The sequence below is a fragment of the Tympanuchus pallidicinctus genome, unplaced genomic scaffold (genome assembly GCF_026119805.1).
Source record: "Tympanuchus pallidicinctus isolate F22 unplaced genomic scaffold, pur_lepc_1.0 scaffold17, whole genome shotgun sequence".
NCBI lineage: Eukaryota > Metazoa > Chordata > Aves > Galliformes > Phasianidae > Tympanuchus > Tympanuchus pallidicinctus.
This window is the reverse complement of record NW_026294690.1, coordinates 11,231,064-11,256,765: the sequence shown is the minus strand read 5'-3', so window position 1 is coordinate 11,256,765 and position 25,702 is coordinate 11,231,064. Positions and strand designations below refer to the sequence as shown.

At 49.3% G+C, this 25,702-nt stretch overlaps 2 protein-coding genes across 3 annotated transcripts; both read left to right on the top strand.

Annotated features, from left to right (window-relative positions):
• Positions 1–1,715: 1,715 nt before the first annotated feature.
• Positions 1,716–20,998, top strand: IHO1 (interactor of HORMAD1 1). The gene is made up of 7 exons (XM_052678758.1): positions 1,716–2,141; positions 8,735–8,891; positions 10,130–10,287; positions 12,110–12,158; positions 12,785–12,872; positions 17,976–18,079; positions 18,586–20,998. Exons 1-7 carry the CDS (start codon positions 2,086–2,088, stop codon positions 19,825–19,827), a joined length of 1,854 nt encoding a protein of 617 aa, XP_052534718.1. The 5' UTR covers positions 1,716–2,085; the 3' UTR covers positions 19,828–20,998.
• A 952-nt stretch (positions 20,999–21,950) lies between these two features.
• PRRT3 (proline rich transmembrane protein 3) lies at positions 21,951–25,686 on the top strand. 2 transcript variants are annotated; one of them, XM_052679068.1, is made up of 4 exons: positions 21,951–22,023; positions 22,461–23,396; positions 23,470–23,610; positions 23,897–25,686. In XM_052679068.1, the coding sequence occupies exons 2-4, from the start codon at positions 22,481–22,483 to the stop codon at positions 25,576–25,578; spliced, it is 2,739 nt and encodes a 912-aa protein (XP_052535028.1). In that variant the 5' UTR covers positions 21,951–22,023; positions 22,461–22,480; the 3' UTR covers positions 25,579–25,686. The 2 variants fall into 2 exon arrangements, with proteins under 2 accessions (XP_052535028.1, XP_052535025.1); XM_052679065.1 differs by having other exon boundaries at positions 21,976–22,106.
• Positions 25,687–25,702: the final 16 nt, after the last annotated feature.

The window sequence follows — 25,702 nt, the reverse complement described above, 5'->3', positions numbered from 1 at the left end:
ACAAGAGCCAAGAATGTCTTGGGATGGATGGAGAAATCTTCAAGCAAAAGGGCAAAATAAATGATGACCCTGACGGTGAGGGTCTGATACATAAGACTGACACATTATTCGTTTAAGAGCTCATGTGAGTTGCTAATTAAATGCTAACAAATTGAAGAAAAACAGTTGAGGGTCGTACAAGATATATTGCTGTCTATCTCCTGGTATGTTCTTCTAATTTTTACTAAATGAAAGGCTTCAAGTGTCTGGCTGGACTCCCTAATGCTAGAAGCACAGTCTGTTACTCCAGATAGAAGGAATTCTACAAGCCAGCACCTGGCAACACTTCTGATCTCCACAGAGCTGCGTTATGGATGAGGGAGACTGGGACTGGAGCTAGCTGTCAAACCTATAATTAAAAAAATGTCTTTTCTTATAGAATTTCTTTCTGTTGTCAGGAGAGAAGGAATACAAAATCTCATTTATCATATTCTACAAATTCAGTAGACATTCAAACCAGAAAGCTCCAGCCACATCAGAAACATGAATAGTTCTGCACAATAACTTAAAATAACGCCCAGAATCCTATAGCTCACGCACAAAGTGAAATCCTTTCCAAATAACAGTGCTGTAATGGGTAGAAGGCACTGTGGGCTCCTATGAATGGAGTTCTAGATTTTCCAATAAAAGGATGGAAAAACACTGTTTGTGGTGTTGGACCACGTTGGACCTCAATACAGCAATAGCAGCACTGGGCATTGGCCTGCACACCCAACTGTACAGAGCACAGCAGCAGACCAAAGCCTTCCTTTACTCAAATGGTGCCATAACCACGGATATCTCTGCAGCAGTGCTCTCTGGAGGACGGCTGGGCTTCCATCCTTAGGTGGCTGACTATCATACTACTATCATCTGTGGGAGCACAGCCTCTGCTTCAGTCCTAGAAAAGCTTCCTACCACCGAATCATCGCACAGGCAAGAGTTAAGAAGTCATGGAGATAAAATTGAGTTATTTATACAGACATAGCTTTGTTGTTATGAGCAAAAACAATGCAGCAGAGCTGCTCCAAAATGTTTGTGAAGGGTAAAAGTCCGTAATTCTTTAGGTCAAGCCTTCAGTTCTTGAAGATTTGTTAAGGAAACACAGCATAGTTATTGTTTTGACACCTCAGAGCTCCAGGCTGTATTAATGCTAAAACTTCCCTCCAGGCAAGAGGGGCTTGAAGGAGATGTGATGAACCCCTCTAATCTATCTTCAAATTAAAAGCAGCTTTATTTCTGCAGCAGTTTGTTGCTTACAGAGCACCTTCAGAACTTGCAAACAAACAGCTTAATAGGCATTAAAATTGCCTTGAGTTAAAGGGGGAAAAAATAGGCAAGCAAGCGTGCCCATTTTCCATTCCTGAAGATGAGGAGCATAAAAATTCCAGAGAAACCACATTTGAGAGTATTTCTGCAGGGCACGTTTAGATCATGGGTTATTTCTGTCAGACTAGCAAGTAAAATTAAGCCGTTCTGCATTTCCGAGAGTGTTGTTGACACTGGAGACTGCGCAGCCCTTGGGCACAAAGCGCCCCAGTGTGCTGCACAGACAGCCAAGGGTCCCCAGGCTCAAGCACCTCCTTCACACAGCACTGGGGTTGGTCCTGCCTGTGTGGGGACAGCCTGAGAGAACCCAGCTCTGTGAGGAGCCTGCAAGCCCAGCTCCAGCAGCCACACTGGCCGTGGCAGCCATGTTGGCCGTGGCAGCCATGTTGGCCGTGGCAGCCATGTTGGCCGTGGCAGCCATGTTGGCCAGGCCTCACTGGGCCCCACGCTGGGCCGTGCTCCCCTTGCAGCAGCTGTGCTGTGTCCCGAGGGAGCCTTAACTCTGCAACGCTCACTAACTGCCCCTGGCTCAGGCAGTACATGAGTTTCCTGGGGACAGAGCCCGGCAGAAGCGTTCCTCACCCCAGCCCCAAAAACACAGTGGCTGCAGGGTGACCAGGCTGCAGGTTGGCTGCTGCCATTGCAGTGCAGCCAGCAGCCCCACAAGTGGCTGCATGCAGGATCAGTAGCTCTTGTATTTTTCCTTTCTAACAGTTAATCTTGAGGGCAAAAAGAAAAATGAATTTCAACGTCTGGAATATCAAGGAGATGCTCAGCACTCCCACAGCCTCTGGGTAAGTGCCGTGTGTTTTCACACCCGTCACACTGCAGCCCTCAGAGCCTTTAAGTGCAACAGCCTCTCTCAGGAATTGAGATGATGAGGATGTTATAAATTCAAAAAGCTCCTTCCTGATGTGTGATTGGTTAGAGTACCAAACAGTTGGGAGGTCTTGCACTGCTAACATACAGCATTCCTAGAACTGGCAACATTCTGAGCGTTTAAGAGCATTTACTCAAAAACATTTTAGTGGTCCACTTATTGAATTCAAGATGTATAAGCAGAGGGATTGTGGTGAGCAGCAGGTTATATTACCTGAGTGAATACTCCTGTAAATGTGGTGTAATAGAGTGAAATATGGAAAGAGGAAAATCTGCTGTGCCTGCCCTATGCCCAGCTTTTTGGTGGCTTTCAGACTGTTCTCTTGGCTTGGCCTAGGATAGGAACAGGCAGGAACTTTGCCTGTATAAGGTTATAAGCTGTACCATAGGGATATAAGGTAGGAGGTGATCCAGCAGGGTCACCTGGAACAGGAGGCACCACCATTTTTTTTGTTATAGCTCCCTACTTTTGGAAATTGTTGGAGAAACTGCCATAATTACATGGTCACTGAACTGCCAAAGCAGGGAATGACTGCAGGAATGACAAGAAATATGTCTAAAATTAATCTGCGGTTAATCATGGTCTGTTGAATTATGGCTAATTAACCTACTCTGTGATTCTGTTTCTGTCTACATTACCCTCAGCCTACTAAGTGCTGTGATAGATTTACCATTGTAGGGAATTTTAAAATCAACACTGGCAGCTCTGCTGAAAGCTATTCTGTGCTTTGAGCAGGAATTTATTCAGGAGTCCTATGGCCTATCTTATGCAACATGTCTAATTAGATAAGTTAAATGCTCCCTTCTTGCCTTGCGTAGAAGATAGATAGAATGAATCACGATTTGCAATATCATTACACGTTATGTAACTCTAAAGTTATTCCATATACTGCATTTATACACATGGATGATTTCTTTCCCCAGTAGAAGTCAAAGAGCAGCTATAACTCCCCACATCTACAATATACAATGAAATAACAAATGTTATTTGTATTGAACATCTAGAGAACAAACGCATAAAATGCCTTTTTTTCCTTTTTTTCTTTTTTAAATGAACAGCAGAATATCAACCTTTGCATCACTTGGCTTAAAAACAGTGCCAGATTTATCCCTCATTTAACTCTGGAGAAGCTAATTGATTACTTTTGTCCTCTGATCCTCTGGTAGTTAAATAACCACTTACATAACTAACTGTTCAAATTCACAGGTTTAGTCATAGTGTCTCCGATGTGGCCTGATGTTACAATGATGATGGATGATAATGAAAATATAATCGCAGGTTCCTTCCCCATTATAAAAGTACTTGTCGCATAGGTATGAATTAATTGAGTTTTGCACAGATGCAGGGGTCAAAGAGGACCCAATTCAGAGAAAAGTATGTTTATACCTGTCACGATTTAGCCTTCATAAATATGCATTGCATCATTCTATTGTCTTGATTTTTTTTCTCTGCTTTTATTAAAGCCTTGCCTCTTAACTAATCTAATAACACACGATTGAAACACAGATGAGATTTTATCACCTGCTCCTCAGCATTCCACTTTTTTGGCAAATGAGTTGAGAGGGTCAAGTAGGGCATGAAACAATACTGAGAATGAAGCTGAGCTTTTAGAGGAGTTAAAAGGAGAACTCAGAAGGCAAATTAACTTCTTTTAAAGGAAAAAAAAGTTAGGAGTGTGTGCACAAAACTGAGATATGAGAAAAGCTGTTAACTTCGCCCAGCTCACTTCTCCTGTTACTAGATCCTTTTCTCACTACAGCAGGATATGATACACAGACTGCACAGTGCTGCCTTTCAGAAAGCTTCCAAGATGAAACAAAATCAGCACATAATATTGACAGGTGTGCCTCAGCGTGTTCATTCTTTGCACATTTGAGGAAAAGTGTTACTTCTGAGAGCAGCTGCCGCCAGGTCCGTGAGCAATGCAGGACTCCAGCGATGTAATAAGGCCACAACAGAGAAGCCCAATGTTGCCCTGCTCCGTTACCTCTTGTGCTTCCTTTCCACCTGTGCCTCAGAACAGACCGGGGGCTTGGGGTCATAATCCATCAAGCATGTGTGTTCTCATCTGCAACTGCTGGCAGCCTGAGAAATAGGATGGGGGAGCCAAAGTCTCCACTTTACCTGTTCTTATATATGAATATTGGCATAGCAGAGATCATACAGACTCATCAGAAAGAAGATTATCTAGTTGGACACCGTAATATCAGGCTGCCAATTATTTGAGAAGGTACGAAGAGGTCATGCTGACAAAGTGACAGCTATGCTGTGGAGAAAGCTAAGAGTCAATTTAAGTGTACCAACAAACAACACGATTTTGGGGGATTGAAATGCCAGACACAATTAGGGAATGTGTCGCATTAGAGCTGCGCTGCTGCCTGCCCGGCCAGAAGGGCACACAGAGGAAGATCACAGGGCATCTGAGCACAGCGGTCACAAAGGCAGCGATGCCTCAATTAGCCTTCTATCAACTCACAGTGCTGAAGCCAGATTTTCAGCACCAGTAAGACCTGCTCAGCGAGAGAACTCCCAGGGAAGAATCGCATCTTGCTTCGGTCCTGGGTTGGGCACAAGGCCCTCGTTTGGAGCATTACTGCATTATTCTTGTTGCACTGCCATAGAAGTGACAGTAATGAACTGGAGTCAGCATCTCTGCGGAGAAATGGGAGCCAAAAATCCACTACAGAGATGTTTAATTTCCAAAAAGACATTTACGTAGAAATAAAGAAGCTTGTTAGAAAGGAATTTAAAGGGGTGGCAGAAAGGGCTGTAGGTTCGCCTGAGGAATAGAGATTATGTAGACCTTGAGCTGAAACACAGTACAAATGCAGAGCAGCCATCAGAGCAGAGTGAGCAGGACCAGTACCAGACTGACAAGGTTAAATAGCGTGGTAAAGAAAACAAGAGGACACCCTTTAAGAAATTAAAGAGCATTAAAAATGTAAAAATGGGAAGCAAAGTATTGCAATTTTAAATTGAAGTTACCATAATTTTCTTGTTCCACGTGAAAGGCAGTAACTTGCTAAAGGCATAATAACTACTAATAAACCAATTTCAAAAGCCATCAGGAGCAGAAAGCCTGCCAGAGGGTGGGTAAGGCCAATACATGATGAAAATACTGAAGAGAAATATTAAATTAAAAAAAGATGCTGCAACATGAAGTCTACTTGTACCACTTATTCTCCGTGGCGTATTTCTGCTTTGAGAAAAGACTTTCCAGTTTAACAGCCTCATTCAACCTGTTATTTCATTCCATTCCATTCCATACAGCAGAACCACCAATTCCTTATGCTTTAAGAATCCAAGGTCCAAGAATTAGCAGAAAGTGACAGAGGTAGACAAGACAATGACTGAGAGAGCGGCTCAAAACAAATCCTGAGCCTTACAGGACTCTGCAGACTGGAAGACGGCTTCAGACCGGGGGACAGAAACTGTCTCCAGAGGTCTAATTCCTAATATGGCCAAGGATCAATGTGTGAGTAAACGCGGCTGTGCCGCAGCAATCTCTGCCTGCTGGCTCCTCGCTCAGGACAAAAGAGCCGACACGGTTTCCAAGGTGAGGAATGTTTGGGTGGTATTGAATCGCGTTGGAATGAATAATGGAGTCGCTCACAGAAAGTAAAAATGACCTTGAAGAATTAAAGCAAGAGCAGAAAGACTTTCAGCCTGATACCTGGAAACTGGAGGCAGCTGTAAGGGATCCTGTTGTGGTTGGGGCCACTGCCAAAATCTCTTTGTAGAAATTCCTTTTAGGATATGAATGCAGAAATGAAACAAATGATTTGCAGCAAGCAGGTCACTGAGTTCCAAAGGATAGAGAACAGAAAAATAATGTTATGCTTTGGCAGTCTCCAACAGAGATGGTAAATGGCTGGGAGCAGAAATAGCAGCTAAACCTCCTTGATTTAAGCTCCTCCAAGCCCCTGGATGCTGAAGTCCCTCCTCTGCACCCAAAGCAAATGCTGATCTTTGCTTGTTTGATGAACACTTTGGCAGGCAGCAAAAAGTAACGACAAGAGCAGCACGGCAGAGGTAGAGACAGTTCCTACAGATGCAGACTAAAGCTATGAGGAAGGGCAGGTGAAAAGCAGCTCGCAGCTCTTCAGCTGGATTTGTTGTGATGCAGTCCTAGCCGCTAAATGAGAGGGAGCAGAAGGGGCAGGGAGGTTTTTGGATAGAAAGCAGGAGGAAAGGAACAGTACTGCACTGATACGACTCGAGATTACTACCAGGAGAGAAAGATCTCTTCAGGAAAGCACTGCACTTTAAATATGTCAGGAAGGCATAAGTGAGCTTCACCCACAGAGCTGTGGAAGAGGAGGGACATTGGCTCAGGTTTGGTGTGGATGATGGGGCTAAATACAATCCCAGCAGCACCACAAATAAATGTTATTTTGGAAACTGTAGAAGACTCTGTTTGCTTTTCCAGCTGACTCTTAGCATTTGGTGTTGGACCCAATAACAGAATTGTTTTCACAGACCAATAAGGCCTAGGACAATTTATAAGATTTGGCATGGCGATTCTAGAAACACCTAGAGAACACAAGAAGAGAAGATTTACTGCACGCTACATGTCTCTGTGTGTTGCATCTGACAGCTATTTTGGGGCAAGGCAGAACCTTTAAACGAAAGGCGATATGTTTGTGTGTGGCCATGCTGAAGTATCTGCATGTGCTAACTGCAACTTGGGAACAAGCAAGAAGGTCCAAAAAGATCCAACTTATCTTGAGGGACAGGGAGGAGGAATTCCCATTGGTGGCAATGAAACTGAGACAGCAGAGGACCAGCTGACTCCCCAGCTATGCAGAGGGCTGCAGATTTTTTAGGTCATACTCATATTACAGTAAATGTCGGGGTTGCCAATATCACAGGACCTCGCGTAAAGTTAGGTGGGAAGAAGAAACCATTCCATGGGTCAACAGAGTATGATTGAGCAATTTTGGAGCTGACAGGAGCTTGTGATGGTGCCTATCTTACAAATCTAAATCTCTTCTTCCTTTGAATGCATACAGTAGTGCTTTAGGAGAGCTCCTGGCACAAATGCATGAACAACACAGGAATGGCTCGTTTTAGCAGAAGGCTGAAAGTTCTCTGGATAAACTACTGCATCACCTAAGAGGAACTGCTAACCAGGATTAAATGACTGGGATGTTTTCTTGCTGTTTGCAAGGAAGGGTTTATATTTAGAGCAGATCATGCATCCATGAAGCTCAGGCATCCTGAAGGAAACAGTCAGGTGGCTGTCTGATTTTACCATCACAGAGAGTTCTGGGCCACGTGTGGCCAGGCTGATGCCTTGTCCAGATGGCCTCGTTAGTAAATTCATTGCCAGCAGTGCTAAGCAGGGGAGAAAGAACTCCGCTGCTCAGGGGAGCGAGTGTGCTCCAAGAGGCATCTGTTTCATCTCCCCCCAGAGTTTGCAAAAAGTGTCATTGTTCCTAAACTGACCACCAAGAGAGCAGACTAAAAACGGAAAAATGAGGCTTCATGGCTGCCAATAGCCTTCTTTGGTCATAGCATCAGCACAGAGTGAGCCTGGGGAGTTACATGGCTCATAAAGCCCTCTGAGCTTCCTCAGAATGTCAGCAGTAGAACTCTTTGTATTGGAACCTTGTAATTCAGACGTTAGGTAATGCAAAGGGACTGAGCAGAGGAGCAGGTTACGGGATGTGACATGCTCCAGTTGTACCAGACACTTTGAAAGGAGATTATGGAACTAAGTGCTTTACTATCAATATATAAAGAGCATAAAAACCCTTCCTCAAACTAAGAAGGAGCTTTTTCGCCTAAAAGATGGATGTTTAGAAAAACAGAGCAGGAGATGTGATACTTACATTGCCAGCCAAAGTCCTGCAGCTCAGAGTACACAGTGAGCTCAAAGCCAAAGGCATTAAGATAATATTGTCACTCACACTGCTATATGGAGGAGGCTGAGCAGACTCCCAGTAAACGCTCTTTCTGTTGTATGTATGATGTTGGGATCCTTCCAAAAGTGGAGATTAACTGAAGACGTCACTGCTAATAAATGCTGGGGTGATGATCTTTTGTTAGAAACAAAATTTAGTCTCCTGTTCTTTTTTTCCTTTGGTTATACAATTTGATATAGAAGGAAAACCCTGCCTAAGAGCCTACATCATTAATTTTGATCTGTAACTCTCAGTTCGTTTATCCTTGTTTTGCCAGGCTTGATCAGAAGAAAGCCTTTGTGATTTATTAGCATTTTGCTTTGAAATAATTCAGTTTGTTTGTCCTTGACCCACTTTAGGAATGCTATATGGTGAGATTTTTGTTCTCGTGGGCAGGCTGGGGTAAGTCTTTGCACAGTGACACCGTTGGAAGGAGTGGAAGAACAGATTTCATCTACAGCTAGGGAGAAACAGCACCAATACATCTTTTGAGTAGCGCCGCTACACGTGCAGTATTTCTAACAGTCAGATCAACGTGTCCAGCCACACACTGCCTGCTTACTTGCTGTTCACACTCACAAGCCTCTCTCCTCCACCTCAGGCCAAACAAGCTCTTTGCCCGCAGCGGCGCGCTGAGCGACTACTCGAGTCTGAGCGACTCCCAGGTGCTCTTCGGCTCCCAGCTCTGCCCAGAGAACGCGGAGTCAGCAGCACCGCTGGAGCTGGGAATGCAGCTGGGCCAGCACAACTCCCAGGACGTGAGTTTTGCTCCCCCCTTCAGCCCTGCCCAGGCACACAGCCACCATCCCAAATTGGCGGTAATACTGAAATAGGTGCTAACGTTTGCCAAGCCCAGTTACCTTCTGATACTGTAAGAAGAGTAGATATTTACAGCTACCAGGCAGCAGCTCGGCTAGTTAAAAAAAACTATCATTTCTAATCAATGATCACTATTGAGATAAGCATTATTTGCTTTGATTCTTTTTGATTACCAACATAAAGGAAGTTAGTCTCAAGCTAAAGTCTTTAGACTCCCTAGGTAAGGTAGAATAAGTCATCCGTTCTTTCAACAGTTCTGTGTTATCATGATTAGCTTTCCACAAGAGCAACAGAGGTATTCAGAGGTGTTCAGTTCCACTGACAGAAAGTTACCTTTCAGTACTGTTGTTGCAGCAGATCTCTGAATGCTTGTGGATGAAAAGCTTCTATGCTCAAAATGTTCTTCCTGTAGCACGTGGCTTCTGATGTTACCAGCCTCACTAAAATAACTCCTGCATCACTAGCAGATAGTGCCAGATCCAAATAAAGACACCTGGGAGCAAAGATTAGAAAAAAATAGTCATGCCAGCTCCATAGCCCTAAGCAGCCATTCAATCCCAGATCCTATCCACCGTCCCCTGCACTTTGCTGAAGAGCTTGTCCTTTAACTGTGTAGCTTTTCATCAGACGCAGGAAAGAAAATTCACTCTTCAAGATGAAAGAGCATTGAAACGTGTGAAAAACTGAGCTACAGGCTGATGATGCTAGGCAGCAAAGGCTGTCACCTACAGGAAATTCAATAGGATTTTCTGTAGATTAATGTACAGGGAGCTCCCTGAAATTGTTTTATAGTCTATGTGTTAAACATAAGGGAAAAATATCAATGCACCCGATGACTGCAATCAACTGAAAGGAGTCAGGATGAGGAAAAAGCCCAAGTCTGGAGAAATTCAGGCTGGGTTTCAGATCCACTGGGAGCCAAACAATGCTAAAACCATTAAGGTTGGAAAAGACCACTAAGATCATCCAGTCCAACCATCAACCCATTGAGCCCATCTAACAGGACACGCTCAGTGAGCAATACCTCACGATACTTCAACATCCTCATCCAATGCGTAACATCCAATCGCTGTGAACCATGCCTCTAAAAAGTGCTTGGTATGCAAAATGGTTTTTGCTAATTAACATTCTGATTATTTTTATACCTCAACATTTTTTCTTTTCCTTTGTGCAACAGAGTCAGCCCAGTATTTTTACCAAATACCAAGCAAAACCACAGCTATTCGATGAAGATACAAGAGAAAAAGGGTTGCTTAATTTTGGTGCAGCACAAGGGAAGAGAGTCCTGGAAAACTTTAAAGCAAATAACAACAAAATAAAGGACAAATACGATCGGTACGTACACACTGCAAACTTCCTGTGAACTCTGTTATTGCTCCCTGCAGCTCCTCTTTAAAAGTTAGACATGGCATAGCTGCATATTTCAGGTTTCAGATAATCTCTCATTGCAAAGAGTGGCAGGATAAGAGAATAGGGTTTATTTGCAGTGAGAGTTGTGTAATGCTTCCAGCCATAAGCCGCAAGGAACAACAAAACCATAACCTGAATTTACCTTTGTCTTCTTTCTCTAGTCAGCAGGGGTTTGTTGGTTTTTCTCTCCTGTGTTGATTCTCTGTGAAAGCATGTGGTTCTAAAAAATTGATAGACTGTATTGGGACTGATCAAAGGGACTCCTGGTGTGACATTTACCTTTGAGACAGGTGAGGAGAATGCCAAGCACACCTGTGTGCAGAGGAAGATGTGATGATTGTAACATAAACCTGCACAAATCCCTATAACTTTACTTATATACAGGATTTTTCTGTGTTTTTTTTTTTATAGGACGTGTAATTTGATGATGAGCCCTCTGCCAAGCATTAAGAATTAAATGTAGCTGTCAGACCTCTAGGACTTCAGGATTAAGCCAATATTTTCAATCTCAGAAATGAAAGATGGCAACCTTCCCAGTGCACCCATAAATAATTCTTCATTCTGTACATTTTGTAAAGTAACATTCAAAGTAAAACACATCTTTGTTGAAAGCCTTTAATCAGATCAGACTGCACTTCCTCTCCTGCAACAGGCACTACAACAGTACCAGGGATTCTGATACTGCAGAAATGTGGTGCTCTGGTGCTTATTGGAGAAGTGGAGGATTTTTGTATTTGTGACCAAATTGTGAGGAGTTAACATACATTTTTAAATGTTTAGACAGAACTCTTAATTATCCTCTATCTCTTCTTTAAATTAATCATGCTTCTTTCCATACTACAGATGCATTCTCAGATTTGAAGCATGCTTATAGAAGTAACTGTATTATCTCTAATATATATATATATATATATATATATATATATATAATCTCCTTTATCCATTTGTATCTCCTGCATGTTTGATGATCAAAATGAACTTATTCTTTTCATAAAGCTGAAAAGAATTCCGGCAGCCCTGCCTACTTCTCACTGCTACACTCTACCTGGCCTCCACCGTTCTGATTGCTGTAATTCAGATGACTAAATGATCAATTTAAAATGACCCAAAACTCCAGAGAGGAAATAAGCTAGCACTGTGCTTAGCAACAGTCCGTGCATTTTGGCTTGATAGGTTAATCATGAATATAGCCTGGTTCTTGATGGGCTCACTCCACTCCAAAGGATGGATAACAGAAACCACAGGCTTCATCTCAGGGAGAAAAGGACTTGTGCTGTATGTTCTTCCTTTGTTGGTGCAGCAGCTTTTCCCTTTTTCCCCCACAGCTATTTTTGCCCAAATACAATATGTGTTTGTATATGTATCTCAGCAGCTGGCACATCACCTCCACCCAGGCTGGGTCCTTCTGGACCAACAGCACAGCAGCAGCAGCACCCAGCAGCCAACATGCAGCTGTGCAAACATGCCTGGAACTTCCATGGGAGGCAGAAATGCTGGGCCAGGATCAGGAGAATCACACACACACACACACACTATATATATATATATATATATATATATATATATATATATATATATATATATGTTTATGTGTGATGTATATGTGTGTATATATACATACATACATAACTTTTTTTACTGTGATATTCTCAATTTCTGACCATTTCAGTATCTTACATGTCTGTCTTAAAAGCCAGAAACACAGCAAACATAAACTGTTCCATTTTTGTTTTTGTTTTCATTTTAGAGAAGTGTTAAGCACCTTTATTTCCAGCATCAACAACAGGCTTCAAGGGGTAAGTTAATTCAAATTCAGAGCTCAGGAGAAGGAAGAATTAGAAATGCTACTCAACATTCATCTTCTCTCACTTTCTTCACTGATATTTGACTTAGCTTACTGTTTGCTGTGAGCACACAAATGCTCAGACCAGCAAATGTCAATGCTTTTTACACATACCACACTCTTTGTGGCCAATCCTTAGGGTTACAGGCCTTAGGGCCTTGTCTCAGAGTCAGCAATGGAATTTCTCGGGGGCTTGGGAGCAAGAACAGGTTGTAATGGCTGAAAATACAAAGGCTTCTTTCCTTCTGCTTGAAGACAGTGCCTTTCTCTCAGGAACAAGTAACCCAGGGTAGTCTCACAATCTGAAGGTGAAAGTCTCTTCTCCCCCCTACTTTTTATAAATAATTTAACTGCTATCTCTAGTGTTTGTTTTGTTTTTTAAACAGATTAATATCTCTATCATAAAATAATTCAAGACTTCTGCAATCCTTCAGTTGTCTTTTGAGCCATTTTGGGGTTGCAACCAATGGATGGACAAACTGTTTGAAGTTACCCATTATTCTGCAGCTTTTAAGGCTATGTTTTTGCAAACAAATGAAAGACAGCATTTAATTTTCTCACTTACCTTCACTCTTGCAGCTGCAAGCATGCTTGGACAACATTGAAAAAGAGTTCAATTCAAGAAACAAATCAATTTCTGTTCACCTGGAGACCATTTCCAAGACACGTGAGTCCTTTCTGTGCTTCTGTTAACAGCAGAGGGCACAGTCAAACTGCTGAATGTCTCCAAGCTGGGCTGAAATAGGCGACTCATGCCATTCACAGCTGCTCCTCGTAAGGGTGAAGAGCCAAGAAAGGCTTAGTCACAGCATGGGTTTGGTTTTTCCATTCTTGTTATACTTAGCTTTTCTCTGCTCTCCTTTGTCAAAGAATTTAGGTGCTGTATGGTCAGACACTATATGTGTATAGATAAAGGCACCTCTATGCTTTGTGCTCTCACTCATTTTTAGGCTGTATCTGATACACTACTGAAGTACTCGCTAAAAATACTGTTGATACTTATTTCGTATGTTTCCACATCCAGGTGTTAAGGATTTCTCAAGTTTTCACTGTAGTTTGCAGTTTTCTATCTCTGGTACTTTTCTTCTTAGGTAAAAAGCAGCTCATGAGGTGCACTTGTACTGTGATGAAAGGATGATCTCCCAGAAGAGCCAATAATGTAAAACTCTTGTGAACAGCAAGCAGCTAGTCACAGCAGTCTTTATTGAGGGGGACTGCTGAAGTTGTTTCTAATTTGACTTGGATCTGAGCTTTTGAGAGTGCACTGGTTTTTAATTGTGTCATTATTTTCTATCAGCACCGTGTCAGGACTGTGCTCTGTGCAAGAACAAGGAACCGGCTTCAAAACACGTGCAGAATGTGTGAAATGCCTCCTGGGTTCAATGGAAAAGGCCCTCACAAGAGCAGTCGAATCTTATCTGTGCAGCAAAATGTGGCTTCTGAGACACGCAGCTTTGACAGTTGCCCTTTAAATCAACACGGCCCTCTCAGGCAAGAGCAGTGGAGTCTGATGCATTCTTCACAAGGCTGTGGTAGCATGTCTGTTCCAAATATCAATCTTGTAGCAAGGGCACTCCCTTGGCAAGTGCTCTTTGTGGGTCCTCAATGCAAGCAAGTATCTGCCTGCTTTGGCCAGCACAGCAAGCTTCCTATTTGCATTTGCCCATCCCTAGTTGCTTCAGTGTCAGCTTGTCCACTCGGAGGCAGGACTTTGCCTAATTTCATACACCTCTAGCACAGAAATTGTTGTCATGGCACTGAAAATTAAATCTATTGTTCATGAGTCCCCCTCGTCCTTCTCTGCCATTTGCTCATCTGCCCTGTTTTTTCTCAGTAACCATTTTAAATAACTGTGCCTTGAATGAAATGAGAAACCTCCCAGAGGTGCCTGCTGCTAGATTTTCAAAGCAATTGAAAAGAGAAATTGGCACTTTCTGTAATGTATCATGCTGCAGAATGTTGAATACATAATGAAAATCATCACTCCACAATGTTGTTCTTTTTATATTTCTGGGAGGTTCATCTGTCACTGGTTAATTGCTGATAAACACTGCCATTTGACTGGTGTCACAGTGATGGATAATTAAGTTCCCACCACATAAATGCCCACACTTGTGCCTTGAAAAGATCCCAGCTGAGGTAATTCCTTCAAAAAGGCCATCTAAAATTCCTAAACTCAGCTGACAAATTCAGAGCCAAGGAAGCACTGAATGGCAGTGGTTGATGATACAGCACCGTGGGATGCGGTGACATGGTGACATGGTAGAGGTGTTGAGCAAATGGTGGCGGAGGATTTGACGTGAGGAGCTGAATGCAGGAGATGATGAGGCTCTCTTCAGAGACACAGGTTGTACAACAGGGCATTCAAACAATGCTGCAAAGCAAAGAAATCACTTGAAATTAAGTCCATTCTCATTAGAAGCGTTTCAGGAGTGTCACAGGCCTCGTTTACAGCAGTGAGCAGCACGGACCTTTGGCAGAGTCTGCAAAGCCACAGTGTGAGAAGAAAACAGCAAATATTTTTCAAAATATCCTTGCAAATGCTGTTGTGCTAGCATGCTCCTTGCAGTGAGATAACAACTGTTCTCTTGTGTGCATTTGTTCATATGTGCACACACAGCGAATAGAGCTGCGTCTGGCACCATCAGTGACATAGCATTTGCCTGAGCAGCTTTCACAGAAGCACAGCTGCTCTGTTCCTTGAACACATCTCAGTGTGCTGTGCACTGGGATGTAAAGAAGGAAGCAGAGCTGTGTTCTCAGTTCTGCCTCGTAGAGTTCCTCTGGTTGACTTGCTGGCTTACCATTTGCTCGCTCTTTCTGGTCTCAACCGCTGTAACTCATTTCTTTTTCTATTTTCCTCATTTTCATTTATATACTCACATTTATATCAAAGCTTTCTTACATATATATATATATATAAATCCTCATATTCACAGCTCAGCCCTCTCTGAACTGCCTTGCATCTCTGGTATCTGGCAGTTCCAGCTGTGACAGCTCACAGCAGCCCTATCCTCTGCAACACTTCTTAGCATCTTCCCGGCGAGCGCACTGCTGACAGTCTGCCCCTCCTGCCAGCAAAGATGGTGAATGATGGGCAATATTTCCCTTAGAGAGGACGAGCCAGTGCAAATCTCTGACTGAACCCAGCACTGGGCAGCAGGGTGGGTTTACTGGATGAGCTCACCTACCGCCGGCCCTGAGGACCTGCAGCATTCTCTCTCCTGATGGATTTCACATTCCTTATGTTATTAATGGAAACCAGCAGCATTCAAAGACAATGGTACAGCAAACCCAACCGTAGCAACATTCCAGGTTGGAAAAAGCTGCTTGGCTTGGATTGAAATACCTGAAAAGAGGCACAAGCCTGTGCATAATCCACTCATTAACCGAGTAAAGATTTTTCCTCTGTGATTGAGTTACTCAATAACCATCCACTGCAGGGTTTATTTGAAGAAGACTTTCTCTGAGGCAGCTGTTCTTGATCATTTTCAAAGCCAAGAGGTTTGACTAGCAGGATCCTTGATCTGATTTACCTCAGCCATCTCAATGCCGTTTTTTCTCGGCGTAGATCAACACCCATTTCTGCTGTGTTTAATAATGTTTGACAAGTCTGAACGCTCCTTAGTGCGGAGGGCAGCGAGGGAGGAAAGTGCCCCTCCTCTGTACTGAGGTTTTCCTGCAGAACACTCCCACATGTACAAATGGAGCACGTTCCACAGGCTGCTGGGAGCCTGCCCGCAGCATGCTGTGCTGAGTCAAACGTATGTGCAGATCACAAGCCCCGAGGATGCAGCGCTATTTATAAACCGAGGATCCATGTTGAAGAACAGACAGGGGAAATCAGAAAGCCTTGAAATAATTCAGAATCAAAAGAAAGCACATGGGGAAGAGCAGCAAGCCGAGGTAAGCCCTCGTTGTGCACAGCTGGAATGGGATGGAGTGATGTGAGGGGCTTTCCTCGCTCAGTTGCTGCTGCCTTCCTCTCCTCGGTGGGGCTGCAGGCCTGCAGGGGGCCAGCAGCCTCCCAGAAACAGTGCAAGTAGCACTTGGGTCTAACCAGGGAGATGCAGACTCTGAAAGGAGCCACTGAAACACTTCTTCCATCATTACAAACCTATTCCACAAGCTGTACCTCGCTGCTCTGTGCCCCAGCACACAGCCTTGTGTCACAGGCTGGCTGCCCATTGCCTCGCCTGCACCCAGGTCCCCTCCTGCCACCACCCTCCAGAGCCTTTATGCACCTCACGGTTTTTCTCAGCTTTTTTCATATGACATGATTTCCAGTGAAAAGCTTTGTTTGAATCTACACAAAGGCCACTGCACTGCCTTTGTCTAACTGCTCACCTCTCTTATTGCATTATTGCATTAGTCAGGCACAATCTGCCTTTCGTGAAGTCTTGTTCTGTTCTGTTCCATTTTCCTCTGTATCTTTGACTGCTCTTTCCTTTAAGGTCTAGTTAAAACCTTGGGCAGCATGAGAACAAACCCACCGGCCCATAATTGCTCACATCTCATTCTTTTCTCCCTTCCAAATGTACCTTTTCAAAAGTCTCCGTTTTTTCACGGAACCCAAACGTGTACGATCCCTTCTGCCTGTCTCTCCTTAATAGTTTTTAACTCTGGCCAATTCCATCACGAGTTTGACAGAAGGGCAGAGCCACCAAGATAATTAAGTCCCCACGAGCTTAATGAAAATAGCAGAGCAGGAGAAGTGATGCCGAGAACCATGCGGTGCTGCAGCAGGGGAGCAGCATCCCTGGGGTGAGAGGAGCTGCCCTGAGGAGCTGAGATAAATACACCACGTGCAGGAACCTCTTCAGCAGGGCTCTCAGCTCCGCAGACACCACAGTCAATCAAACATATTGGATCTGCAGGAAAAGAGGATTAATTGACTGCAGAGCTCTTGCAGCCACTTGTTGGAACATTGCTCTACACTGATCTTTCTCTTGGGCACACAGCAGCATTCCTGAGTTTTGGTTATCCCACCCAGCTGGCTTGGGAACACTTTGTTTTAGGAGGGCCCTGAATCCTGTTTTGGGAGAACCAAAGGCTCTGCCCCAGCCACACATCCACACCTTCCTATGCTGTTCAAAGGGAAGAGCAGACATGGCTAGAGAGCATCTCTTCCTCTGTTTCATCATTTATGGTTCTAAAGGAAGACTTCAGGTTGGATATTAGGAAGAATTTCTTCCCAGAAAGATGCACTGGCACAGGCTGCACAGGGAGTGGTGAAGTCAGTGTCCCTGGAGGGGTTCAAGGAAAGGGGAGATGTGTTACCCATGGTCAGTGGGCAGCGTTGGTGACGGGTGGGCGGTTGCACTGGGTGATCACAGAGGTCTTTTCCAACCTGAATGATTCTATGATTCTGTAAGATTGCTAAGGATCTTCCCCCCTCCACGTAAGCTGTAAACCAGGCACATTGTGGTCCCTCTCCCAGTGCAATCTTTGTTCACCTCAGCCTTCCTTGCGCTGAGCTAACCAAGTGTTCCAGCTTCACGCCGCCTTTCATCTCCAGCTGCCATATTAATAGAGCACAGTAAATGAGATTTGGCCTGCACTCAGCATCTTATAAATTCCAAATGCTCTGCATTAAGCATGTACCCCACTGTCCATTGTTTGGTGCTTGGGGAGAGCTCAGCTGTGGTTGCATAGCACAGTGAAGTATTTCATGCCAGGCCGTGGCGGAAGCAGCGATAGTATTGATAGTGCTTCATTCACATTTACAAATGAGAGACCAAATGTGTCTTTTATTGATTTGCCTGTTTAGTGCAAGATGCTCTTCAAAGTCACAGTGACGTGGTGCTGAAAGCCCTGGAAGATAAAAGCCAAATGGAGCAGGCGCTGCTGGAGATGGAGAGGAGACTGGCGGCTGTAAGTGGGGAAATTAATCTTTTATTCTGAATCTTCATTCCGAATTTCTCCAATTTCTTCAAAATATTAACTGAATATTAAATTGTCTTCAGACAGAGGATTACAAACTAGACTGTTTCTATTGTATTGAATGGGGAAAGCATATTAAAATGCAAATTCTGGACCACGTACTGGCTGATGCTTACCCAGGAGCCCATACACAGTGCTGTCAGCACTGATGGAATCGTGGTCAGAGAGAAGGGAGCCCAACAGTGCCCTGTGGTGGCAGGCGCACGGTGAAGCACTGCTTTCTTGCTCTGTCACATGCCTTTGCTGGAGGAGGCGGTGCAGTGCATGCCCACTTTTGGGTCACAATAAACACATTTTACACAGAGTGATACAAATCGCTAAGATTGGGTCTTAACTTAAAGTGTCTCACTGATGCACGGTACCAAAGTTTCCTCTTTGAATCCTATTATTGTACTTTGTAATGCATTGTTTACTGCTTCTGCTCACTGCTCCCCCAGAAAGATGTGGATATTTCGGATGTGAAATCCAGTGTCCTGCAGCTGAAGGAGGGTCTGGAGTCACTGCCAGCTCAGCTCAGCGACCACCACCTGAAGCTATGTGAAGAATTACGCTCCCTGAAGCTCCCCAGTGCCTTAGCTGAGCTGCAGACCTTCATGACCAGTGCCAAAGTCCCCCCCAGGATGGTGGATAACTCCTCCCAGACCTCGCCTGGCACGTGCCAGGACCGTGCCCCACGTCAGCAGAAAGCACACTGGCCGTGCTGCCATGGTACAGGGGGCTGCAGTTCCTTGGCTCTGTCTGCTGCGGGGAAGCAGCACAGAGTCAGCGGGGACGTGACACCTCGGGGTGGCCTCGATGCACCTTCTGAAAGCAAAGTCAGCCCCGTTGCTACAGCTGCGTATGGCGGGGAGGTGGAATCTGCTTTGGTAGCACAGAGCTGCTCTCACCATCCGTGTGCGTGCAGTGCTAACAGCCAGTTTCTGGGGGACGGTCGGAAAAAGCCCGTTCCCGTACTGCAGGAGATATCCCCAGTCACTCCTCTGAGGAAGGCAGTCCGCAGAGGTACCAGTGGATTTAAACTCGTGACACCATCACAGCAGAGGCAGCCTCAAGCGTGCCATCTCTTTGTGCAAAGCAACGTGTCTGGGCAGAGAGATGGGAGCTCGTCCACGGACCAGGAGCTGGAGAACATAGCCGTAGGGAACAAGGCAAAGCTGAAGCTGGGAAGGATCCCCTGGAATAAAGTAATGGAGAGGAAGAAAACACACCCCGGCAAGAGAAAGGGGGAGCTCGCCAGGTGTGCTGATGGTGGGCTGAAGCAAGTAAGAGCAAACAGGATTATGGGGTTGGGAAGCACAAGAAACAATTGCTTTCCCAGATATACAGTTGCTCTCAGTTTAGCAAGCTCTCACCCAATTCCTGCAGCTCCCCATCAACAGATGCTCAGCAGTGCTCAGCCCAGGCTTACAAAGAGTTTCCTGCCAGTGTCGTGCTCCAATAAAAGCATGCTCCAACTTGCAGACCAAAGAAAGAGAAGCTTGGAAAACAGAAAAAGAGCCATAGCTGCCAGCGTGAGAAGGGATTTCTGGGATTCCTCTCCCCAGGAGAGTCTGTTCTCCCTGTGCAGAGCAGGTGAAAAACAGGCGAGCTGCAACACAGGCTCCACCAACCCGTGTCCTGGCAACGTGCAGGGCACAGAATGTTGCTCCTTAGTTTTTGATAGTGATTATTCAGATTGAGGGGTTTTGTTTTCAGAGCCTCCAGTGCAGACATGGCTGTCTGTGTTGCTGTTTACTCCTCCTGTTCAGTCTCCTACAGCTGATGCTGGGAGCTCCTGTTGGGACTGCTGAGAAGGGCCGAGTGTGAGCACAGCCCCTTGAAAACAGGCAGGGCTCCTGCCTGGCCCCAAGCATGTCACTGCCTGCTCACATCCATCTTCAGGGACAGCTTAGGATCTGAGGCTTGGGAAGCTGCGTGGGTCTGCGTTGTTTTACCCCCACCAGAAGTGCCCCGGGCTCTGCTTACTGTTGTGTTCATGCAGCAGAGAAGTGCCTGCACTCCGCTGAGACTTTCAGCCCTACGCCTCTAATAACATCTTTGTAGCTGGAGGCTTTCACTCCTCTCTTACTCGTAGTCTCTGTTTTGGTTTGCATGTCTGCAAGTTCTGACTTTTGGCTCTCTAGAAAGTAGGGGTCTTTTTCTGACTGTTTTTGGTAAGGTTAAGATTTGCCCCTGTTTCTGAGCTTTGGTGGATAAGGGCTCTGCTGAGGAAAGCAAAGTCCCAGCAACCCGGTGCATGGACTGCTGTGCTTCTTCTCCCTTGAGACTTTGTTTCAGGAAATTCAGGATGTTGTTTAGTTTCTATCACAGTAGCCTCATGTCTCTCTTATGAATAAAGGACGTGTCCATCTTAAACTTTTCAAGGATGGCTTTGGACAGAAGCCCAAAGAAGCAAAGTCGAAATTCAACACCTTCAGTAACTGATGGATATTTCTCATCTTTTAGATGTAGTTCTTTGGCTCAGGGTCATCCCAGCTGTGCAGATGTTGAGTGAGAAGGGACCACCTCACCACCAGCCTGGGATAAATGGCAGCTCGAGCCCTCGGCAACCCCAGGAGCAAACAGAGCAGATCTTGCTGGGTCACCAGCAGTGGATCTGTTTCCACAGCTTCGAATGTTTTTGCCCTTTTGATCTTTGATCTGAGCTGCTGCTGGTGGAAGAAGCGTTTCAATATTGACAGAGCAGTCTGTTGCCACAAACCCACATGGTGCAGCGATCTCATCCTGCAGGGGAGGGCTGGGATCGTTTGCCTGGCTTTAATAAACACGTTGTTTCTTTGCAAATGTCTCATTTCTCTATACCTCAGGGGAGGTGATATCCCATTTCAGCAGGTGAACAGACAGCATGACAGCTGCCCACAGCCCTTCTTCCTTTTACATTTCCCCTCTGCAGCTGCTCTCCCCAGAGTGCAGCAATTTGCGGTGGGTGAAACCCGCTGCGGGGGGCTGAGGTTCTCACCGCGTTTTGGGGATAGGAGGGCTTGGTGCTCTCCATTCTGCACTGCTGCCAGCCCGGCAGCACACTGCTGAGCTTGGAGGGACCTCTGCTGCGAGCCCCTAGGACGGCACAGCCCCAGGCCTAAGAGCAGCGGGGTCGTGCTGGGGATCCCACGGGCACGGAGGGGTCGTGAGCAGCGTTTGGGGATGCAGAGCAGTGAGCGGTGCTCCCCCTGCGCTGGCCTCCGTGGAGACGTGGGAGTGATGCGCCGGGGTGCGGTGGCACCCAGGTGGCGCGGGGCACAGACACGCACACGCACTGCGGAGACGGCCCTGAGTCACCGGGCAGAGCGGGAGAGCGCCGGCGGCAGGGGGATGCGGGAGCTGTGCGGAGCCGGAGGAACCGCGGCGGCTGAGATACCGGCGGCGGAGGGCGCAGCCCGCCCCGTGCGCAGGGTGAGGCCGGCAATGCCCCGCTCGCCCCGCAGCCTCCCCGCCGCTAATCCCGGGATCAGCCGCCTGCCTGCTGCCTTTGTGGGGCCGGCATTGCCCAAATTCCCCGGCCCCGCGCTCGGCGCAGCCGTGCTGCAGTAGCAGCGGGCAGGGGGTGCCGGTGCCGCCCCTCGCCTCTTGGGGGCACCTTTTGGGAACGGCGCCCAGCACGGTAACGCAGCCCCCGGGTGCGGGTGGCCGGGACGCAGTCACCCCAGGATTTGGGTGTCACCGGCACAAGGGCTGCCTTCGCTGCCTGCCCCGCTTTAGCATCCCCTATGGAAACCCGTCCCTGCCCCGCCGCACCGCACCGCACCGCCCCTCCCGCCCCAGTGCCGGGCGGGTTCCCGGTGCGGGTGCCCGCGGCTCGGAGCGGCGCGTGACCGCCTGCCGCCGCCTCCCGCTCCGCCGCAGAGCCCGGCCCGCACCGGCAGCGGCAGCGGCAGGTCAGCGGGGGCTGCGGCGGTACGGGCTTCGGGGCCTCCCCGGGCTGCGGCGGGCGGCGGGAGGCAGCCGGGGACGCGGCAAGGTGAACGGAGCGCGGCGGAGAGGGGCTGTCGGTACCGGGAACACGGGGGATGGGGACACCGGGAGCGGGGACGCCGGGGATGCTGTGTGCGGGCTGCACAGGCACCATGGAGCATCCGCACCGGGGATGGGGACGTTGGGGATGGGGACTGCCGGCACCAGAGCCGCTGCAAATGGGAGCGTTGGGAATGCGGGCTACTGGCACCGGGGACACCGGGAACAGGCCCAGCTGGGATGCAGCCAGGAACCACCCGGGATGGGGCGCAGCTGGGCACGGGCCCCAGTGCAGGGAAACAGGGACAGTCCCCACCCCCAGGCAGCGTCACTCCCATTCACCAACCCCCTGTCCCCGCAGGGTGAAGGTGAAGGCTCACCATGGCTGCAGTGTGGCTTATCACCTGGACGCTGCTCCTGGCTGACAGGGTCTCCACCACGGCCCAGGAGACACTGTCCCCAGAGGAGACATCACAGCAGGGCAGGGTACCCCTGCACGTCCCATCCTGGGGACACCTGGGGACACCTCCAGCCTGGGATGCATCGGGGGAGCTGAGTGGTGCTGGGAACATCGAGAGTGAGCGCTGGAGAGGTGGCAGTCCTGTGCACTGGTCTCAACTGCCACAGCTGGGCACTGTCACTAGGACACCTCGGGTGACAGGGGCAAGCCTGGCAGGTGACACAACCCTGGCTGTGGTAGAGGAGTCCTTCATCTGGCAAGGACGAGAGGCCGAAGGCCAGGACAGCTCCAGGGGGAAGACAGAGCTACCTCACAGCTCCACACCAGGGATGGCATCCCCCCAGGTGCCCATAGACACAGGGCCACCCTGGGCAGGTCAGGGGACACTCCCATCTGAGCAGGGTGCATCCCTGCCAGGCAGCACTCCCAGCCCTCAGCCAACCATGTCCACTATTGCCCTGACCCCAGAGCCAGCAGTGGGGACCGGAGCGGTGACAGCAGCCACACACACCTGGGGACAGCCAGCAGCTGCGGGCAGCAGCAAACAGGGACTATGGGGTCACCTCAGCACTGCTCCTGCCTCCACCCTGGGGGAGCACAGAGCCCCATCCCGTGGGCCGTCACCCAAGATGGCACAGGAGGTGAGGGCTGAGACCTGGACTTGGCTGCTGCCTGCGCATCAGAGAAGCACACGCAGAGCCCCACTCAGCAATGCCACCGCCGGGGATGTGGCACCTGCCAGGTCAACAAGACTGCGGGACCCCCAGCCCACCCTCAGCACCAGCATCACACCGCCACCCATCTCCAGCACGTCCCCCCCTGGCACTCCTGATACAGGTAGGAGCTGGCAAGATGCACGGACACCCCACAGTGACTGAGCCCTGGGTGCCACCTGTCCTCTCTCTCACAGGGCTGCTCCCTGAGCAAGACGTCGGCTCCCCGCAGCGAGTCCGGGGCGCTGTGGGGCATGGCAGCATCCTCAATGCCACCGAGGTGACCGTGCCCACAGTGCGCCCCACAGCAGGGACACCATCCAGCACCAGGCTCTCAGGTGAGCTGCAGTGTGGACAAGCACCGTCCCAGCATGGGGTCTGGGGGGTGACCACCAGCTGGGCGAGGGGATGGCAGCTATCTTGGGCTGAGGTGCCACCTTCAATCAGGATTGTGCCCAGCGATGGCCCTAATCTACTGCCTATAGGGATTATCGCGGTTAGAGCCAGGCAGGAGGGGGCTTCCCTGTGGGGTCAGAGACAGTGCACTCAGCTGGAGCATTGGCCATCGCAATAGATCCACATATGGGGCACCCCACTAACAAACAGCCCTCTCTCTACCTGCAGATGCCACAGGGACGCAGCCCCCTGCTGCCAGCAGCACCGCAGTCCCCTCAGCCACGTGGCGGCAGGGAGTGGTATGGGTGACAACGCAGCGCGCCCCATGGCGTCCCATGAAGCCGGAGCCCAGCGAGCCCCCCTCAGAGCCCAGCATCTGTACAGGGGCTTCATGCACTGCTGGGAGCTCCAACACGACAGCAGCGGGCTGGGCTGAGCTACGCCGTCCCCTTCGCATCGCCTGGGCCGTGCACGCCTATGTGGGGGCGGCGCTGTGCCTGCTGCTGGCACTGGGCTGCACAGCGGGGCTGGGGGGGACCATCCTGCAGCGGCCACCCCACTGCGCCCTACTGCTGGGCACCACGGGGCTGCTGCTGGCCGCCAGCCTGCTGCGGGGCACCTTCCTGCTGCTGGATCCGTATGGGGCGCGGGGCCGGCTGCCGCCCCGCTGCATGCTGCTGCTCTGCTCCGTGCCCTTCACGCTGCTGCTGGGAGCCTTCGCTCTGCTGCTGGGCCGCCTGCAGCACGTGGCACAGCTCTGCCTGCTGCCCCCCTCCCTGGGGGGGCTGCCCGCGCTCGGGGTCACGGCCGTGCTGCAGTGCCTCGCCCCTGTGGCGGCCGATCTGCTGTGGCCACGATGGGGTTTAGGCGCAGGGTTAGCGCTGCACGGGGTGGGCTGCGTGTTCGCCACACTGCTGCTCCTGGGGGGGCTGCGGGGTGGCTGGCGGGGGTCCCGTCGCGAGGGGCTGCGATGCGGGGCACGGGCGCTGCTGGCAGCAGGGCTGCTGGGGGTGCCGTGCTGCGCGCTGCAGCTGCTCAGCGCCGCGTGGCTGCGGGGCGGCGTGGGCCCGGCCGGGCGCTGCGGGTGGCCCTGCTGGGCGGCCATGGGATGGATGCGGGTGGGAGAGGCGGGCGTAGGGCTGGCGGTGCTGCTGGGGGCGGCCGAGCCGCTGTGGCGGGGACGGAGGGAGGAGGCGGCGGGGCACTCGTGCTGGGCCAAAGCCGTGCGGTACTTCTGCGCCGGGCGCAAGGCCCAAGCGCCCGAATATCCCAACAACTGCTATGAGCACGCGCCCACCGGAGACATCTCCAAGAGCCTCATCCGCAACCCGGCCGAGCAGCTCCCGCTGCGGGCGCTGAAGGACAGCAACGCGGCCGTGGCTGCGGGGACGCCGGGCCTCAGCCCCAAGTGCCCCAACGTGGCGGTGGCAGCCATCCGCGAGCACGGCTCCTCGGCCTCGCTGGGCGAACTGGTCTTCCGCCCGCCATCCCCCATCGACCTGCGGCGCAGCATCGACCAGGCGCTGTGCCGTCGGCACCTGCTGCGCGAGGGGCTGTTTGGGCGGCCGCGCCGCGGCTCCGGGGCCTCCATCCGCACCTTTGAGCCCCAAACCAGCATGGTGCGCAGCAGCTCCCTGACCGAGCTGCCCCGCGGAGAGGCCGACGTGTCCGTCAGCTCCATGGAGAGCTTCTCGCTGAAGATCAGCTGGAACCCGTGGCGGCACGGCCTGTCCTCGCCCGACAGCTTGCCGTTGGAGGAGGCGCCAAGCCGGGCGCAGCTGCTGGCCCACCAGGAGACCCCCCCGGCCCTGCAGCCCCCCGGCTCCGAGCCCGAGGCACGGCGCAGCTTCCTGGCGCTCAGCAGGCAGGTGGACGCCCGCAGCCTCTCCAGCGACACCATTGAGCTCTGAGGTGTCACCTCGCACAGCCACATCCCCTCCTGCTGTGACCCTCAGCCAGCTCCGTTTGTGCCAAAAAAAAGAGAAATAAAATTTATGACCCAACCAGGAGGCCCCCGCGCCCTGTGCCCCCCAG

Coding starts and splice junctions, on each gene's coding strand:
- IHO1 (XM_052678758.1), top strand. CDS start 2,086: ATGAATTTCAACGTCTGGAATATCAAGGAGATGCTCAGCACTCCCACA. Junction 8,892..10,129: donor GCCAGCACAACTCCCAGGAC/GTGAGTTTTGCT, acceptor TTTGTGCAACAG/AGTCAGCCCAGTATTTTTAC. Junction 10,288..12,109: donor ATAAAGGACAAATACGATCG/GTACGTACACAC, acceptor TTTTCATTTTAG/AGAAGTGTTAAGCACCTTTA.
- PRRT3 (XM_052679068.1), top strand. CDS start 22,481: ATGGCTGCAGTGTGGCTTATCACCTGGACGCTGCTCCTGGCTGACAGG. Junction 23,397..23,469: donor CCCTGGCACTCCTGATACAG/GTAGGAGCTGGC, acceptor TCTCTCTCACAG/GGCTGCTCCCTGAGCAAGAC. Junction 23,611..23,896: donor ATCCAGCACCAGGCTCTCAG/GTGAGCTGCAGT, acceptor CTCTACCTGCAG/ATGCCACAGGGACGCAGCCC.